This window comes from Ailuropoda melanoleuca, chromosome 11 (genome assembly GCF_002007445.2).
Source record: "Ailuropoda melanoleuca isolate Jingjing chromosome 11, ASM200744v2, whole genome shotgun sequence".
Taxonomy (NCBI): Eukaryota; Metazoa; Chordata; class Mammalia; order Carnivora; family Ursidae; genus Ailuropoda; species Ailuropoda melanoleuca.
The window spans coordinates 76,136,622-76,157,357 of record NC_048228.1 but is presented as its reverse complement, the minus strand read 5'-3'; the positions used below and the strand labels follow the sequence as shown (position 1 = coordinate 76,157,357).

The 20,736-nt window shown below is 37.7% G+C and overlaps 1 protein-coding gene across 4 annotated transcripts in view; it reads right to left on the bottom strand.

Annotated features, from left to right (window-relative positions):
* ATP8A1 (ATPase phospholipid transporting 8A1) overlaps positions 1-20,736 on the bottom strand; it is a 225,937-nt gene that overhangs the window by 37,531 nt on the left and 167,670 nt on the right. For all 4 annotated transcript variants that reach the window (XM_019801970.2, XM_019801971.2, XM_019801972.2 and 1 more), the window contains 5 exons: positions 14,744-14,927; positions 14,529-14,639; positions 7,973-8,047; positions 7,745-7,867; positions 4,404-4,482 (listed from right to left, as the gene is read on the bottom strand). In XM_019801970.2, coding sequence (XP_019657529.1) covers positions 4,404-4,482; positions 7,745-7,867; positions 7,973-8,047; positions 14,529-14,639; positions 14,744-14,927 — 572 coding nt within the window. The remainder of the gene's footprint in view (positions 1-4,403; positions 4,483-7,744; positions 7,868-7,972; positions 8,048-14,528; positions 14,640-14,743; positions 14,928-20,736) is intronic.

Below are 20,736 nucleotides of genomic sequence, written 5' to 3'. Positions count from 1 at the left end.
GTAAGTAAGGACAAAATACGTTAGAATAAACTATGGGATGAGAGAGGCAGAGTGGCAACGGTATGAAGAGAAGGAATCCTCGGGTGAGTTTGGGAGACACAGAGAAGGCTTGGTTCTGAGACTAGTTGTGTCATGTTGGTTTATAATCAATCTCCAAGGGAATCCAGTGTGTTCACTTAAAAGACGGAGTGAAACTACCTACACCCTGGAGGGGTTTTGATATTAAAATGAGGTTTCCTATGGAAGGCACCAAGCATAGTGCTCCAGTGCTGGGGGCCCGTGGCAGATGCTCCAGGATGGGACCCCACCCCTTCTAAAGCTTTTGGTTAGAAGGGGTCAGGAAGGGCTGCTTAATAGCCCAGCAACATAGGAGACTCCTTTTCTCTGTAGTGATATTCCATGATTAAGGATATAGGATTTGATGTGCTATGTCTTTTGTTTTTAAATTTAATTAATTAATTAATTTGAGAGAGAGAGAGCGAGAACGAGAGAGAGAGAGAGCGGGGGGGTGGCAGAAGAGGAAGGAGAGGAAGAGGGAAAGAATCCTAAGCAGACTCAGTATGGAGCCTGACACGGGACTTGATCCCACGACCTTGACCCGAGCTGAAACCAAGAGTCAAACGTTCAACCGAGTCTCAGTTGCTCCTTGAGGTGTTATGTCTTTTGAACACACTGTTTACAAACTGCCATTAATCTGAAAATTTCCATACAACCAAATTAACATACTCAGAAATCTATGAAATACCAGAAAATATCGCATGATTACTTCCTGACTGGTCCTTTAACCAATGTATACAAGTTATCAAAAATAATCATATTGGGGTCCAAGCAAGCCTTCTGGTCATGACTGGTTCATCATGAAGAAGCCGAGGAGTCATTTCAAGACCACATTGAGAATGAAATTAAAAAGCCTATTGTGAGGTCTGTCAGATTCAGCACATGGACAATTCAGATAAACCATTCATTCTCATGCTTTCTGGTCTCTAGACTCCTTTACACTTAGAAATTATTGAGCATCCCAAAAAGCTTTTGTTTATGTGGTTTCTATCTATCGATATCTACCAAGTTAGAAATTAAGGCAGAATATTAAAAATATGTACTGATTTATCTAATGATAATAGTAATGAACCTCATACATATAATATAAGCAGATTTTATAAACAATATCTCCCCAATCAAAAAAGGTTAGTGAGAAAATTAGCCTTGTTTTATATTTTTATAATCTCTTTAATGTCTTGCTCAAGAGAAGGCAGCTGGATTCTCATATTCTGGTTGAAATATATGAGGGAAATTCGACTTCACGGAGAGACGGAGTTATAAGAGGAGTGTTTTAATGATCTTTTCTCCTGAGTGTGGATATTCTTTGATACTACATCAAAACTCGACAAGTACCTTCTTAGAGGTTACAGCGTGGAACCTGAAACTGTTATCACTGAACTTTCGTACTCTATGACATCAAAGTCAATGGCTCCCCTTGACACTTTGGGCAGATCTTCAACTCATGCAGAATTCTGTAAGCTCATGAAAGTAGCTGGTGCAGCTCACAACTCGAATGGTCCACGGGGCATCCTGCCCGGTACGACTCTCGCTGGCGTGCGGAAGGGCTTTCTGCTCATTTCCCATTTTGTCACACAGAATATTAATGAGATGTGCACCAGGTTTCAAGATGTACTAAAAGTCTTAGTTTTACAGCTTCTTCGAGGGCCTTCTTAAGTGAGACTGGCTTTTGTTGCTGTTTTAACGTGGGTACATGGCAAGGAAGAATATAATGCTCACTAGGACAGTGGTATCACTACTTGTGCTAAGGTACCAGCAGTTTTACCCACCCTTGCTTTTGTATCAGCCGTGAAAAATAATGTCTGGATAATACTATACAAATTTTGAAATTTTGACTTCAGCTGCCCCAAAAAGGTCATCATGGGTATTTATAAAGGTGTCTACAGGCTGTACTTTGAGAACCGCCAAAGCGAGTGAATTAATGCATATTTAGCTGCACTTTACATACGCTTACATTTCTTGTGTACCTCATCCTTTCAAAAGTAAAAAAAAACCCCAAACCTCTCCTTATTGAAAAATTAAAAACAAGGCAAAAAACCCAACAAACCCCTCAACATTCGAATGTTAAAACATAATTGACGCCATATGCCGTTCACATCTTAAGAAGAGAAGGCGCATGTGTTCTGGACTCGGCTGGATTTGGGTTCTACAGGCGGCACCTTTCATGAACTGCTTCTGCTAAAGGCGGCGGGCTCGGGCAGCTTCCCAGACAAACGCAATGAGAGCCCTAGGATCTGCCCCCCAGGAGCTGGCGTTACTTGAGAATTCCTTTCAAACCCTGTCACCGTGAAGGCATTTTACATGCTATTTGGCTTGAGATACTTTTGGCATTAAATTTCCTTTTTCTATTTTAGAATGTTGAAACAGCAAGAGATGGACATGCCTAGTCTTTCATACCTATATTGATTTAGCAATTTGAAAATAAACTTAACCTAGAGAAAGTATCTAAGGTCCTATATTATTCCCTAGATTTCAATATCCCATGGCTTGAAAGAGTGGAAACCATCTAAATGTCCATCAACAGATGAGGGGATAAACATGATGTGGTAAATCCATACAATGGATTATCATTCATCCATAAGGAGTGAAGCACGGAGTCATGCTGCAACATGGACGAACCAAGACCACATATTCCATGATTCCATTCTTACAATGAAATATCCGGAACAGGCAAATCCACAAACAACAATTAGTGGTTGCCAGGGACTGGGGGTGAGGAGCAATGGCGAGTAACTGCTAATGCATGTGGGGTTTCTTTATTGAGTGATGGAAATGTTCTGGCACTGGATTGTGGTGAATTTGTACAATTCTCTGAATATACTAAAAAAACCCCAACTGAATTGTATAATTTAAAAGGGTGAATTTTATGGCATGTGAGTTATATCTCAAAAAAAAAAAAAAGCCATTGTGGTTTTCCTGGCCTGCTAGAGTCAATAGGCTGTATTTTTTAATTGGATTTTCTTACCACTCATTTCCATGGCTTAGAACAGGAGACGTATGTAGTGTACTGGCATAGAAATTAATAAAGAAATGAGATGAAAATCTCATTAGGACACGAAGGGCCCTCCCTCCCTGTAACACTGACCCCATGCAGGCCCCGTGCTCCCATGAACTCACTGACAGCTTCCTGAGTGCTGAAGACTAGCTAGGCACTGTTCTAAGCCCTGCAAACACAACAGCGAACTACACTGACCATTCTCTGCTCTTAGGGAGCTTTGATTCTAGCAGGGGAGAGAGACAATAAAAAATGAGCAAATGCATCACACCCTCATAGGCGAAGATACCCTAGAAAAGATGAAGGATAATGAGCGAAGCAATGGGAGCAGAGGAGACAGTGTTGGTGGCTCTCTAGGAGCACCAGCCTGAGGGAGTGAGGGGGAGAGCCAGCTGGGGGTTGCGGCGCTTGGGGGTGGGGTGGGCGGTGGGACAGGACTATGCAAGTGGAGGGATTAACTATGGTGGGCTGTGCATTTCGCTCTAAACTTGACAGAGAGAGCACCTGCTCTGATTCACATTGTACAAGGATCACCTTGCCTATGGAGAACAGACTGTAGGTGGGCAAGAAGGGATGGACAGCATGCTCTTCTGTGGGCAATCGTTAACTCATAGCCAGCGATGTAAGGCCTGTGCTTCTAAAGGACAGACAGACCCTCCGGTGGAGTGTCATGTTTTTAATTCCTGTAGTTTGGGAGCAGAGGCATGGAGCAGCCGGCTGCCTTCCTCGGGATCTCAGGGTAAGGTCTGCGCCGGGGGACACAGCATCCCAGGAAATCTCTTTTGTCGAGTGGCTACTTCATCATTTTTACGGGCATAGGAAATTCACCATGCTCCCTTCTCTCAAAACTGACAGAATAAAATCACTCCCTCAAAACAAGCAGAGGAAAAGCTTCCACTCCAAGATGAATATAAGAACATATTAAAAAATCTCATTCAAAACATCAGCTCACATATACTTAAAAACACTAGCATTTCTGATCAGGTTCAGTATAAAGAGCTTGGTGCAAGCCTCATAGGTATAATAAATGGACTACATAAAATATTAGCACTATTGTCTTCAAACTATACATCAACAGAGGGAAAAAAAAAAGAGCCCTAAAATTTAACTCTCTGCAAGTTTGGAAAACATGAGAAGTAGAGAAGAAAGGCTTTGCATATATTAAATCACTTTGCTCCCGAAGGAATAATAAAAATCTTTAAAGTGTGTACAGCTTTTGGATGCATGTATTTTAGGTTAAGGAAAACAGCATAAAATGAAACTGCTATAATTTTTAACCTATATTGACAATGAGTTATTTTTCTAAAAAAGTAAAAAGTCATCTCTTAGCATTCATATGCTTTCTACTTACCATACTGAAGGGCTTTTAGTGGAAACCAAAACAGAATAACTGAGTGGAAGAGGCCATTTAAACAATGAACCCAGAAAACCTGAGGGAAAACAAAAATCCATGAGAACCATTTGCGATAAACTAGCTCCGTGAACTCTGACCTTTCTTTTTATCTGTGAGCTAGATTCACAAAACGTGTTTCTGTCGGGCCACCACTGTGAATTAATAGAACTGACAGACACTTTCTGCCTCTTAGACCTTCATGGGTCATTTATTTATTTTTATGTTTCTCAAAATGTTTTTTCAGCTTCACTGAAATTTTTTCTGCTTTTTAAAAAGCAAGTATTAAAAGTTTCAATTTCTCCCTGAAAAAGAAAATAATATTTAAAAGCAATGTAGACCCTGCAATTCTTTAGGTGGGACTATTTTCATAATTCTCGAAGAATAGACTTTTGAAAAGACTGGATTTGGTGAAATCCCTACTTTCTCTTTCCCATGTGCAGTAAAAGTATATACTTTTCAACGGTAAGAATATAATGCATTCTCTCTCTCTCCCCCACTCCACTTCTCTCCACACACACACTACATACCAAAAATAACAGGTATACCATTTAAGTCCTATAATTCCTTAAAGCACTGTCACTATTACTGAATTTATAAAAGGCTTCCACAATTTTTAACCTGTCAACATCAAACTTCCTACAATTTATAACATCATTGAATAGTTATTACTTTTCTATATCTATTGTATTTTAAGAGCAAGGGAGCGTGTATTACTGGTACTTTCTTTGTAGAAGGGATGTGAAAGATTAAGTTATAGAAAACCTGTTTAGAATTCTTATGGCCCTTTGAAGAGTTGCAGTTTTGTCATTTAAAAGTGCTTCTTGCAAGCAAAATTTATGCTAAATAAAATTGGCATGTATTAATAGTTTTAAGCTGTTCAAACAACAGAAATTAAGTTGCCTGCCTCCCAAAATTTTCCACCGTGATCTCAATCTCCTTTGTTAGTTCACCCAGCCACACTGGATTGTATGATCCAATTTACGCTCCAATACATTACACATTTGAACTTGTGTTACTCATTAACCTTTGTCTCTTCTCCTCACTATGTCATTACCACAAGTTTTTATTTGACAGAAAGCACAGGTGGGTGCAAGAAAAATTAGTTCTACTTTTCCATTTTCCTGACCGATACTTATTGTCACATGCTAATCCTTTAACCCCTGTCAGGACCTCAGAACCTCCGACCCTTTTTACCATAACAAACGTAATCATCATCATTCAGGCCAACAATGCTCCTACACTGGGGACCCACAGCAACTGCTGTGTATACAACTATGCATTTTGTCGCCATTTGTCCCTGAATTTTAAAACACTTAGAAGGGATTTAATCACAGATTTTTCACTGAAATCATTAGAAAATCCACATACACTATAAAAAAAATGGTTGGCAACTTATGTATAAATATTCAAAGGATAGAGAAGTTGCATAATCCATTTGGGTTGATCTGATGACTTCTCAAAATGCATGGGCTCTGCAGATAATGAAATACTTTGTAAACAACAAAAGAACAACAAAGGACACAAGGAATGATGCTTCCACATTAAAACTACAGACTGCCTTTTCCTTGGCCCCAAGACTGTCCAAGTTGCCATGAGCAAAGGGTATGAAAAGATGTGACTTTCCAGGAATGGCTTAGGATAATCCTGTGAGGATCAATTCATGTTTATAAGCAAGAGTACCATGGCCAAGTTTGTGGCTGGGAAGTTAATTCTTGAGAAAGCATTGTGGAGCCTGAGCTATGGTAGACCGGATATTTGTGGCTGAGGTTGATACAACTGTCCAGGTCCATGAGAATTACTGTTAGTATGCCAGCAGGCCTGGAACTTTCTCAGCTCTCAAATCACCTTTTCAGGAAAACAAGAGTTCATAGTCCATTGTATTTGTCCCGATTGTGTCTTACCATCACTTGAAAATACCCACCAGAGATAACAAAAGACATTACAGCAAGGTGGTGCAATTTAATACAAACTGGACATTATAAATAAATTTCAAAAAATCCCAAAACAAAACATTAAAAAATAAAAGCACAGATATTGTATATTGTAACTACTAATCGTTTTAAGAGACCATTAAAAATACTTTTCAGAACCAATGGTCTAAGACACTTCTCAGCTTTTTTTTTTTTTTTTTTTTTTTTAAATTAACCAAGTTCAGTTATTTAAAACAATGCCAACAAGTTGTGTGTGCACACCTGGACACGCATGCACGGTGAGTTCAGGAAGACCTCGTCTCAAAAGACAAGTACCATCCTGGCTATTAACTTGGCACTGTCATTTACAGCTTCAAGGAGCTGAAGCACCTGTTTGCTTTATTCTCTTGGTAAACTGAGAATAAACATCATCTGAGAGCTTTGCAAATGAAGAAACATTAAAAAATATCCTACATTAACTGTCCTAAATTTGAAGCACTAATCACATCTGATTATTAGTAGCACACTAATAAACATGCACTATATTAGATGGGAAAAGTTCTGTGAAGGTGTATTTTATTTGTTGCTTTTATTATAGCTTCAAAGATGGCATCTGCCTTGACTGTTACAAAATTAAACATTTTTTTCTTTCTGAACAGAAACCTGAATTACTAACAAATGCCAGTGGAAAGACTTTGGAATCTAAATTTGGAGGAAAATTAACTATGCAGAAAATGAAATGTTTTTGTTGTTGGGACAAATAAATACCATGGACCCCAAGGGATAACAAATAGTCCACAGTGTGTTATGTAGGATATAAACTCAGAACGTGATTTTTAGATAAAATGTTAGATATTTTATCTTGTATTTAAATTTTTATGGCTTGGAAATACTCAGTATCATGACTAAATGAGTTACTGACCAGAGACTACAATGCAATCTAATATTCGAATAAGGTCAAAGTGATTTCGCAAAACAGAAAATTAATAAAGAATGATATATCCTTCCCACTCCCCCACCACTTTACACATGGAAAGACAGACCCGGTTGGTCCTGGATGACCGACCCCTGCGAGGAGTGAGACTTTCCCCACAACACCGCAAAAGACAGAAGTCTGAGGGCCAAAAGGACGCTCATGTCTGTCTTTCAGACCCAATTTACTGCTGCCTGGCAAACCACAGTGAACTGCGGTTATGCGTTAATTTTATAAGAAAACAAACAAATAAAAACTCTTCTGAGTCCATATCAGAACCTTCGGCAAATACGACCTGTAACAGTCAGAACCCTGGAGTTTGCTTCCTTGGCTTTGGAAGACCAGATGCCCCATGGAATTAAAACAGAAGCGAGTCCCACTGTCTACCCCAAATGTGCTGGGCCAGCGCGTCCTACCTTGGTGTTGAAGTCCAGGGCATTCTGAGACGTTTTGTATAATTCAGGATACTTCAACATATTCTCTTTTCTGCATGATCTCTCAAATATTCCGAGAGTTAAGGGAGGCATTGCTGTAAACATCTAAAGGACACACACTGGTCATTACTCCAAGCAGCTTAATCCAGGGCGAACCTTTATCTTAAAAGTATTCAATAAAACAGGAATAATCAAATGCCTTAAACTTACCACATTATAAAGACCTATACACCATCTCTCAAAGAGGATCTGTCCAGAAAAGCCATTAACAAAGGCAAACCAGATCTAGGAAGAAAACGCCAAAGCCCAAAATTAGAACGAACACAAAAAACGTAAATGCATTGCTTAGCATCCAGAAATTCAACCGCTGCATAATAGCAGTATTAACATAGGATTCTCACAACTTTCTTGAAAATGGCATTTCTCTCTTTTGCTTTCTAATCTGAAGGGATGCTTTCAGAAGGTATTTGTTACTTAAGTCAGAATTGGTTTCAGTTGTTGAGTCAAAAAAGAATCATATTAATAGGCAATCATGCATTTAAAAAATTCTATACAACCTTATTTTTAAAAGGCAATTTAGGTAATATATTTTATGTCATTAAATATTTAGAGCTTTAATTCTTTTTTAAAATATTTACCTCTTAGTAATTAAAGAGATAAATATCTCTTGGTAATAAAGGAGATAAATTGTTGTTTTGATTATATAAAATAACACATTTGTTTAGAAAATGAAATGATTTCCTCTAATAATATAATCACAGTTTTCTTCTGTGTTGGCTGCATTCATCTAGGTCATTTATATACATTCACAAATTTACCTTACTGGAAACCTACTGTGTATAATGTCATGTCCTGCTCCTTTTCCTCTTAACATTATACAATAGTTATTTTCTTAAGTTGTTACATATCCTTTAAAACAAAATTAGTACATGCTCTACAGTGTGACTGTAACTATTTTGGGATATTTAGTTTGCTTCCAGTTTTTGCCATTATACATAATTCTGAACTAGATATTCTTGTACAGAAATCCTATACATCTCTATTTTCTAAGGATGGATTTTTTTTTTTGTAAATAAAAGCTTTATTAAGGTATAATTGATATGCAAAAGACTGCACACAGTTAATGTATACAATTTGCTAAGTTTGGACATATGTGTTCACTGGTGAAACTGTCATCATAATGAAGGTAAGATACACATCCTGTCACCTCCAAAAATTTTCTTGGGCCCCCTCCCCTTTTTAAGGATAAATTCTTAGAAGTAGAATTAGTGGGTTAAAGTTTATAAACTTTTAAAATATTTCTTGATAATTGTAGCCATCAGAAAGATAATTGTAGCCATATATAAATTTGAATTTATGTATTAAAAATACTTGGTCACTTGAATTTGTGCTTTAAGCATAAATCTTCAAGTAATAAAGCATAATGTCCTTCTATATGTTGCAATTCTCTTAAAAACAGCAGCCTTAACTTTGGATACACAAGGAAAGGCAAAAAAAACTTTCTATAAGATGTTTAAGACAAACAGAAAATTAAAGTGAATATTAGTAAGTCAATAAGCCATAGATTACTTTTAGGAAAGCAGACCTAAAATGTAATTAAAAATCAAGTTGATCTGGAAGAGTAAAAAGTCTAGCCTGGCAATGAGATTATATAAACACATACACAAAACCAAAGCATAACAACAACAACAAAACCTGTTGGAGGAAAGAAGTCTTGATGTGCCAGTCAAGTGAATTTTTGAATTAGAGTTGCAAGGACTTTGCTACACTTCACGTTTCATTTAACCTCATTATGGAAGCATGAATTGCTACAAATTCACCATTTATCAATATGTACCCAGGCTGGCCTCCCTATGAACAGCTTCTGTACCCACATTGATCTTTTTCCTTTTTATAGTGGAAAGGAATGATTGAGCATATATAAAAACGAATGTCTGCTTCATGAGATGGAAAAGAAAACAAAGGAGCAATAGCACATGAAAAATAAGTCCAAATTGTGTTAGGGTTGTAACACACATTACCAACAATAACAGAAGCATAGGAATCCGAGTCAAATCTGAAATTCTTGCTTGCTTTGCTACATCTATTTACAGAAAAAAATTGAACATTTGCCCTAGACTAGGAGCCAGATCATTCATTAGTGCATGCTTTAAAAGAACTCAGCATGTTTATATGAAATTAAGCTTATTCCTTAGGGTGGTGCTGCTGACTTTACTTTTTTTTTTTTTTTTTTTTAAGTGTAAGTAGACACAAGGTGACAAGATGGGGTTTAATGCTCTCTATTGTGTTTTCACATTTGGCCTTTTTCAGATGTGGATTATGTAAACACGTATTTGTGATACTCTGGGTGATGGTAATGTTCTCCCTGAAGGGGACTGTGATTTATTGCAACAATACACACTAGGAACCTCTTTGAGATATCTTAGAGTACAATGGAAATATGTGGAATTTTTAAACACAAAGTTTCAAATTATGGCCTCAGTAATCTATGAAGATGTGGTCCAATCATTGTTGGTCTGAAAAAAAGATGCATACCAAATTATTTAACAGATAGGACTTGGTTCAAAAGGTTATAGTCATAAATGTATCTGCAATCATCAATGCTATATACAATGAGAAAATTATGTTAAATTTGCGTATAAGCAAACATTTGTAAATGTCAATTGTCTCTTAGCTTTGTATGTAACATTTGGTGCAGATTGAAATGCCAATATGAGCATGAAATGTAAGAATCTCCCTCAAATCAAGTAATATTTACAGAAAGCTTAACATTCAAAATAGTTTGCAAATAAATATGTCTGCATTCAAAGTTTATTTAAAAATCTCTAATTTAACTGCTTTATGAAAGAAATGCAGAAATTTTTAAGTGGAAAGCTATCAACACATTTTTACCTTTTTACTTCTATTGAAAGGCATGTGAACATGTTTTTACAAATTACCTTCCTGCATTAAAAAATTCTCATTCTAATTTCTTTCTTTAAAAAAGAATATATGACTAGAATTTGAACAGAATCCTACACCTTTATACAAATATTTCGGCATTCAAGTTCACATTTTTTAGAGGAGAAAGAGAAGGTCTTTGATAGTGCAGAAGTCTATGGAAAGGCTGATTTCAAGCTAGTCTGATTTGTAGTTAAAAGATATATTAGACACATATCCTGTACTAAATAAAACAACACCTAAATGACTATAAACACATAAAAGCCCTTCTTTGACTCCACCAGAACCATCGATGCAGAAAGAAAATACCAGTCTTTCTGGGGAGGTATGGAGATTATTTAAATTCACATGAAATCTATATGCCAGCACAATGTGCTTGGAAAGTATCACCTCATTGACTTCAATCAAAGCTTCTGGAACTTAGAAACACTACACTGTTTTGGGATCTTACCAGAAAACCTGGATGCGACCAATCATTTGAAAGAAAAGGTCCTATTTTGCTAGGAAGGAGTCAGATATTTCAGAGGGGAAAAAACATCCCCTTAGAAAGAGCCAGTGATTTCAATGAACACCTTGGGCTACTGCTGGCGGCCCCCACAGTATTTCATCCTGCACCTGCCACGTCTGTCTTTGTTTGTTTGGCTGTAATTTATGGCAATGGAGGAGCAAGATAGTGACGTTCCTAGTGCCATAGCAATGGGAAAGGCACTTGTTGCCGGTAATCTATGAAACCCATAGCGTTCCAGGCCATTCCTTTATTAGCAAAGAAACTTCAGACTGCCTCTCCTGGTATTATTTTCTGAGTTCCACGTCCCAGCAGAGGCGTGGTAGTTAAAGCTTCCCAGACATTTTCCTCATGGAGCATTTCTGCATATTAAACAGCAGCTTACAAACAGTCAATGAGTCCTCTGCTCCCACGCCTGATCGGCACAAAAACTGAAAGGAGAGATTCGAGACTGGCAGTTGTCCTCACCAGAGACACCCAGCGATGTGTTCTCTGTCTATTCACTCACAGGAGTGACATGAGCCATTAACATCTGCAGAACTTGTTTTAGCTGGCAAACGTTGGGTATCTGGGAATTGATTTAAAAGGTCAATTCCTTTCCAAGACGGTTGAATTATATTCAAAATATATTTCTATAAAGTGCTAAAAGAAAAATACCTTAAAAATGAGATTTCCCATAGAGTTTAGGACTTACTTCCTTTTCAACGTGTAAAGAATTTGATCAGTGCTAAATATCTCATGAAGAGGCTTTAAATTCAAAGCCAAGTGAAATTTAGGGCTAATCTACCACAAATCGCATAACTCTGGATCTGAAACAGAGCGTGCAGATTTAGTCTTTCATGTGAGTTTAATATATTTTATTTCCCCCATTAGTACATAAGTTTTGCCCACTTTATTGTTGATTGTCAAGTAATCTAGATTTTTTAAAAGCAACAAGTTACGCACTCATTTCATTTTATAAAATTAAATTTTTGTAAGCTGATTTATTGCTGCCAGTGGCTTTAAACTCCCGTATCTTCAAAAGTACTTGTAAATAACTGTATAAACTGATATTTTTTTGAATATCAATGTTTAGGACGAGAAGAAAATACAACTAAGAAAAATTAGAACTATAGAGGGGATTCGGAATAAAAAATTATCATTTTAGAAAAAAATCACAAATTTACACATACAACAAGGAATATATCTGTTTTTTGACATTTTAAGCTATTTTAGAAGGGCATTTTGCTTCAAAACAAAGACTATTCCAGACAAAATTCATCAGTAATGAACAATAAGCTCATAGATTATCCTGTTTATGTCTCCAAGGACTTGATTATTTTACCTAATGGGTTGTAACCTAATTATAGAATTTTTGTGACCAATAAATGAAAACTGCCTGCATACTTTGAAACTAAGTTTCATTTTCCTAGCTTGTCTCATAAGAACTATGCTCAGTCAACATTTTAATAAGGAGATAAGTATTCTGACAGAGGCATTAAGAACGGCTGAACGAAACAGCGGCTCCCAACTGACGATCAGTAGGTAAATGTGAAATCCACTGACTTTTTTCTTTGTTTATAGTGTTACTTCTCTGGTGTAAAGTATGAGATATTATTTCCATACAGCAAGTATTTAGGTTGCGTCTCCCCTGACAGACATATAGAAACAGCAGATTAGAGGGCAAACCGGCTTACACAGACATGTGTGAGGGAGCCCTGGACAGATTTATGAGGGTGTGGGCAGGTCCTCAGATGGGAGTGGAAGACGGAGGGTTTTCTTAACAAGCTAGGGGGCCCTTATCACCGTGCTGTGTGGAGCAGCAAGGGGAGCAAGAAACTGATGACACCTACTAGAGTTTAAGTATTACAAATACAGCTTCTGATGATAAAATGGCTATATATTAAAAACAAAAAAGGTAAATAACTTCTCTATCATGTCCTGGTTGGTTAATCATTTAGTTCAATTTATCCACAAGTGCTGTACTCTCCAGTATGGTAAATATGGGCCACATATGGCTCTTGAACACTTGAAATGTGATTAGTCCAAACGGAGATGTGCTGTTAGTATAACATACACACCAGATTTTAAACACTTAGTATGAAGAATGTGCAATATTGCATTAATAATTTTTTAATAGTGATTACATGTTGAAATGATAATTCTGAATATACTAAGATAAAGAAAATGCCATTTTAAAATTAACCTGGGCTTTAATTTTTACTTGTTGTTAATGTAGTTCCCAGAAAATTTAAAATTACACATATGGCTTATGTTGTGTTCTATTGGCAAGCTCCTGGAGGACAGAAACCAGGCCTGATTTACTTTGTCATTGCTGAACTAAGCCTGGTGCCTGGCACCCAGCAGGTGGTGCAAAAACATTTACAAAACAGAATGCCTCCTTTTAGAGGTGACATTCCTGAGCTGGGTTAAGTTTTACTTTTAATAATATGTTGTATATGGTACCAGAAAAGGAATACAGAAGTTCGTTGCTATCCAGATGCAGGAACTAAATGTTCTGATAATTTTTAGACAAATTCTCATTATCTGAACTCTTGCTACCTACCAACCAACTCAGAAGCCAAAATAAGTCTGGATAGCAAGGGATACTTGTATATAAGTGAGTTTGAAATACAATAAGAACTACAAGAGGACCAATACTAGCAAAACTATGTATGTACCCTTCCTGATTCTACCCTTTAGAATTGCTGTCTTCAATTTTATGTCTGTCATTCCGTTACTTTCTTTTCCAATAGTTTTCCATGTGTGTATCCCTAAACAGTGTATTAGGTGTCTGCCTTTGGCTCAGGTCATGATCCTGGGGTCCTGGGATTGAGTCCCACCTTGGGGGGGGGGGAACGTCCTTGCTCTGCAGGGAGCCTGCTTCTCCCTCTTCCCCCTGCTCATTCTCTCGTGCTCTCTCTCTCTCAGATAAATAAAATCTTCAAAGATTTTAAGAGCACAAGTTGGGGGAAGGGCAGAGGGAGAAGCAGGCTCCCCGCTGAGCAGAGAGCTGGACGTGGGGTTCTTTCCCAGGACCCCAGTATCATGACCTGAGCCAAAGGTAGACACTTAACCGACTGAGCCACCCAGGCACCCCAGTTTGTAGTCTCTCAAAAACTGAAAACATCACTTCATTAATTCCCATTCAGCATATCTTACCAAAACGATATAACATTTTTAGCCACTAATTTAAACAATCATTATTCTCTGTGGCCGACAGACTTTACCATGTTTGGGAGTTATAAAAAGTGGGCAAATGAAGGATTCACTAAAACAATGAGAAATTTTCTTTAAGTATACGTGCACCTGACAAGGATTTTAAACTTAACCTGCTATTACCTCAATGATATAGAGGACTATATTCTTGTAGAAGCAGTACAAAATGCACTTGGAGACTCTGTTATAGTTCCAGGCGCCATGCACCATCAATAAATTCTTCAAGTACTTGAACTAAAATAAAAGTAGAAAAGAATTAGTATGGAAAAGAATGAGTATTTTTCTCTTCATACTGTCAGCTGAGACTCGTGCTGTGTTCTGCAGAAATGCTGCTTTACCTGAGCTATGGAGTAATCAGAAGAATTAGCAGCCTGAAGACCTTCATTGCCACTTATACCGACGCCGACGTGCGCCGTCTGTATCATGCTGACGTCGTTGGCTCCATCGCCAATTGCAAGTGTTATGACTTTGACTTGTTTCTTAACCATCTCAACAACTTCAGATTTTTGAAGAGGAGAAACCCTGAAATTAGAACAAATGATCAATTAGCTCCACTTTCTGAAAAAAGGAGTTTTGAAATGTTATTGTCTTGAAGGATAAAAGAAGGAGCAGATCCAGAAGAGTTCTATGAAATACCATTATGGAAAAGTCTTAGGTTTGCAAATGTTTAGTTCTCTATTAACCTGGTTGCCACTTTAGACGAGATCGGGTGTGTTCAGGGTGGGACAGCCGTAGACCCTGGTTACCACTTTAAGGAAAAGTCAAGTCTAAGAAGCAAACCTCTCGGTAATAGTTAGAAGCCACAATGCCCTGTTAAATGCTATTTTACTGGAATGGCTGCATTAATTTGTTAAAGAAATAACACTGGAATTTAGAATGAAACCTCTGAATGAAAAAGGTCCGAAAGGCCGCTGAATGGTAGTCAAAATACTACACTAACTAAATCCTATACTGTACCTGGAAGATAAAAGTTTTGAGCCTCTGTAAGCATCTTAGGTAATGTACTAGATATAGATTTAAAACAACTTAGAACTCAAATTAACAGTAGGGAATTGACTAACCTCTCGACCTGCTCTCAAACACCATGATGAATTGACCCAAATAAATGCCAAGAAATGATCTAAACAGCAAATGGGAAATGGACATGAAAAGAGAGAAGCATTTGAAAACACTTATCAAATTCCCTTCATAATTTAACAGGCTCACAATGTAAATAATTGTGAAGTCACACCATGGGATCGATGGAGCTAGAAAACAGTTGATCCCCGCCCCCATTGGCTGAATGAGTAATAAAGGACAAATCTCTGCATGGTGAGCTAATGGTAGTGATTTAAAGCAACATCAGAAAAGAGTTGGACTCAACTCTGTTTTCTTTCTTCATGGCTATTACAACCAACCACTATTTTCTCTGCCTGACACTACAATTTTCAATGCCCCCAAATTAAAATTGGTTGAGGACTTTCACCAACTTTGTGAGTGTGGGTAACTCAGGTGTTAAAAATGGAGTATTAATCCCCTTGGCAAGAACAATGCCTCTGTGTGTGTGTGCGCACTCACATGTGCATTTTGAAGATGATACAGTGGGAGGCCTCTGCAAAGTTACACTGCAACTGTTATTAGCACGAGTATCTATAAGCTAACAGCAGACAATGGGCTTGGAAGAAGTTTCAAGAAACAGCAGAAGCTTTCATAACTGATGTGTTTGACATAGAAGTTGGGTGCTTAAAAAAGATGTTTGATTTAAGTGGGGATTCATAAAAAATAAAATATACATACACAAAACATTTAACGCATCAACATACAAACTTGTGATGTAGAGCAAAGAACCTACTTTGCACAGGGGTCTGCTGTTTGAGAGTTTGTATATATATATTTTTTTGTGGCAGAAATCTCACTCATGAGGTGCAATTCATGGCTGGTTCCATTCAAAGTGGAGATCAGAATATGCTGCTGCCTCCACTCCAGTTTATTGTTCTCTTACCCACTTTAGCATAAACAGCAAGTTTTTTTAACAACCCAGAAAGTCTCCCGAGAGCATTCTACCTGGTTTTCCTAGCAACAATTTTGACTGATGCCTAGTAAGCACCAAGTCAACTCATGAAAAGTGTCCTTCCAGCTCTGGTCGTGATGTGCTGTGGGCACCAACAGCATGTCTTAGGGCGGGAATGTGGTTCAAGGGGACTCAGGTTAGTCAAGCTGAAATCAGTTAAAAAGATCTACTGTTTTTACAGCATCTGTTTAAAAAAATTTTCCTTGCTATAAGGGGGTTACAAGATAGCAAAAACAAACCTATAAGACCTTAAAAATGAGCGTAGCATAAAGCTACTTGATATAATTGCCAGTACTTATTAATTTCAGAGGATGTGGAAATCAGAACGGGCCGTAAGAGGATTCCTTGACGAGTCAGAATTTCTTGACGAGTTAGAATTTGACTTGGCCTTGACAAGGTGGGGAGAACTCATGTCAGGCAACATGAATAGCATATACTAAATTTCTTCACATTCAAAATGATCTAAAATATATTCCTCTTACTGTTGTCCTTCCATCTAATAAAAGGTCACTATCTGAATTCACGCATTAGCGTTTATTCACTTTGACTTTTGTACACATGCTTTGATATGTGTGCAATATCCAGAATAGTCTCAAACAACCTGACTACATGCTAATTCTTCCAAATGTCTATCAAAAAAAAAAAAATCACATATCCATGGTTGAGAATACTTAAAGTCTAAACTTTACAAATGCCAATAGGGACCCAATGGGTAATTCAGAAACATCATAAAAACAGTGCTTTCTACGCTAGATTTTATTTTTTTTTAAACCACGCATGGGTCTGCATCAGGGCTTAAATTATACGTAGTTCTTTTCTCCTCTACTGTTGCTCTTTCATTTTTAAGAGAAGTCAGATGCTCCGTGGGAAAAGACTACACATCCAGCACGTACTGTAAAGGTCCAGTTTTCTTCCTGTGGCTCCAAAGACAGAGGGTGGTCCCTGTGATACAACCTCGCCACGCATGGAGTGCAGAAATGCTTCTCGGATACTATTTTGGCTATAGTTTCTGCACATGCTATTCATTATTTTTTTTTATTTGCTATGTAGTAACTCTCATTGCCCTCTGAACGTTAGATCAGAGTACTGGAAGTTTTTACCACTGAAGCTGAGAGTGTATAGGGTAGCACATCCTAAATGAGCATTATTTTGCATTCTTTCAATGGGATCGGCTAAACAAATCGCCTTTTTAAATGGAATGTGGATAAAAATGATAACGTGCAGACACATAAGAAAGAATATTTTAGGGGACTTTTTATAGGTAGCCAGAAAGGAGTACAATCATTGATCTTACTGTATTGTGTTTTTAGGTTAGTAACCTAAAAAATATCTCATTATATACACTAGAAAGTAGGTTGATAATGTATCCTCTCAAAAATATACTGTGAACTTTAAAGTTACTATAAAGTTGTCATTAGAAGGTGAATCTAGAAAAAAAGATGTAAAGAACATGGAGGAATATAGTATTTCTTAACTATCCTGAAGTGTTTTTTTAGAGTGAGCCTGTGTGTATAGGGCCCCTGTATTCACTAAGCTTGAGGGCTGCTCCTCGTGACTATTTAAAGTCAGGATCCTTAGTGGGGGGCTCTGCTGTATTTTTCCTTTGCAACACACTTCCTAAGATTTCTCCCTGCAAATCAGTCTATTCCCCCACGGAGTCATATTCTGCTAATAAAAAAAATTAAAAAGGGAGAAAAAAATCCAAGTGAAAAAATTTTGAGATTCTGATTCTTCTTCGAACTAAAATTCGTTAGGCTCCTTTGTAAAGTTTTGAATTGAGGAGGCATTAGAATTTGGCAAAAAAAACCGGTTGCGTGTACCAACATTACATAATGTGGTAACACTTCTAGAAACTCATCGTCAATTTATTACTGCAGTGAAATCAGCCGCTTACACAGCATCCCCAAGACTATACTTAGCATATGGTACATAATGAAACATTCAACTACTTCTAGGTAAGAGAACTGTGTTATTCAAATGACTGGTGAGTGAGTTCTTTCCTAGCCTCCAAGAGCAACATCTGTTGATATACTGTGCAGTCAGAGGCATCAAGGGGGCCTTATAATACAGGGATTGAGTCTACAGAAATAAAATATAGATAGCCTTTCCACAGGATAAAAAGGGAAAGTAACTTTTAGAAAGATGTCTTTTTGCAATGTATTTTCTTCTTTTCTTTCCTTCCTTCCTTCCTTCCTTCCTTCCTTCCTTCCTTCCTTCCTTCCTTCCTTCCCCTCCCTCCCTCCCTCCCTCCCTTACTTTGTCAACTAGCCTAGCATGGAGCTTAAGGTGGGCCTTGAACTCAGATCAAGACCTGAGCTGAGATTAAGAGTCGGATGCTTAACCAACTGAGCCACCCAGGTGCCCCCCGGCAATGCATTTTAGATGCAATTCTTTTCTCTCCTCCTCCTTATTTATTTATTTATTTTTTGGATTCAGGTTGTTATAGGTAAACTACTACCATCTCCAGTTTCAATGGTTCTGATAATATTTTAAATAGGGACTGATTGTATTGATAGTGTATATCTGAATATGCATGTGTGTGTGTGTGTGTGTGTGTTCACAGGCATCCCGAACTTCTAGCTGGCAACTTTATCTTATCAAAACCCCAAAAAGAAAATCCCTGATAGCAGAAATCTTTATTATCATATTCACACCAGAGAATAGTTTGTCCACAGTGATACTGTTCATTTTCTTTCTTCCTTCCTTCCCCCTCCCCTCCCCTTCTCTTTCTCGCCCCTCCCTCCCTCCCTCCTTCCTTCCTTCCTTCCTTCCTTTCTTCTTTCTTTCTTCCTTCCTTCTTTCTTTCTTTCTTTTTCTTTCTTTTTCTTTCTTTCTTTCTTTCTTTTTCTTCCTTCCTTTCCTTCCTTCCTTCTTTCTTCTTTCTTTCTTTCTTTCTTTTTCTTCCTTCCTTTCCTTCCTTCCTTCCTTCCTTCTTCTTTCTTTCTTTCTTTCTTTCTTTCTTTCTTTCTTTCTTCTTTCTTTCTTCTTTCTTTCTTTCTTTCTTTCTTTCTTTCTTTCTTCCTTCCTTCCTTCCTTCCTTCCTTCCTTCCTTCCTTTTTAAATATCATCTAGTTATCTGGAACCTACCACATATTCAGCCCAGAGCAGATGTAAAAATGGTAGTGGAACTGAATAAATGGTAATTTTGCAAAAACAAGAAATTCATCTCATTATGTCATTATACTAACACTACAACTCTCAGTCATTTTTCACTGTTTGCTGCTAGGAGGCAAAGGTCTGCTTAATCTGCTTTGTATCTAGATTGCAGAGGAAGTACATAAGAGGTATTAGATTCTCTAGACTTTCTCATAGGGATAGGAAAAACAGATTGAAAATTAGTAGGTAGAGAAGAACGTACCACTTCTTCAAGGGAAAGTGGGTATACTCAGAATGGGTCAGAGCCAGATGACAGGGGGCCCCTGCATGTCAGGTTAAGAAAGTTTGAATATCACAGCTAGCCCTAAGCAATAGGAGATGTTAATTAAAAAGTGTTTGAGCCAAAAAAGAGCATGGTAGAAGCAGTGCAATAAAAATATTAATTTGGATCGCCCACCAAAATGTATCTTTTTTATAAAGGTAGATACCTATACCTATTTCTATATATGTATCTGAATTGAAAAGAAAATGAAAAGAAAGGACACATGGGGTGGGTAGGGGGTTTTGAATGAAAGTGGGATCAGAGATGACCCTGAGGTTTCAGATGTGAGTGATGGAGAAAATAATGGCCTAATCATTAATAGAAAAGGCAGGAAGATTTACAGAGGAAAATTCTCAGGGAAGTTCTAGACCCTGGGAAGTTCAGGGAGCAGTGGGATATCCTAGCGGCATCATTAAGTATATGCTGAAGAGTCAGAACTAAGCTTAGAAAAAAAATGCAGAGCTCGGTATGTGCATTCAGGCATCACTTACTCATCAAGTGTTAAAGTGATCCTTTAGTATGTGATGAAATTTCTACGGAAGAATATAAAGAGCAGAAAAGAGAAGAAAGTACAAGATCTTAGGACATTCCTTCTGTCTCTAAAAGTTCTTAAGAACTTTTACTGAACTACTGAACCAGGAGTTAATATGAGCCTATATATAGGACAGTGGTCTATGTACTCTTGCTCCAAGGAGACATAGTGGCAGAGAGAGACAGAAATCTCTCCTGTGTGGCACAAGGTCCAGCTACTTTTCTCAGTCGAGGGAGCCCTGCCTACAGGAATGGTGTGCTCCCACCTGGGAAGCATGTCTACTCAAGAAGGCCTAGAGTGCTTCCCCTTTCAAGCTCTGATCTTTTGTGAC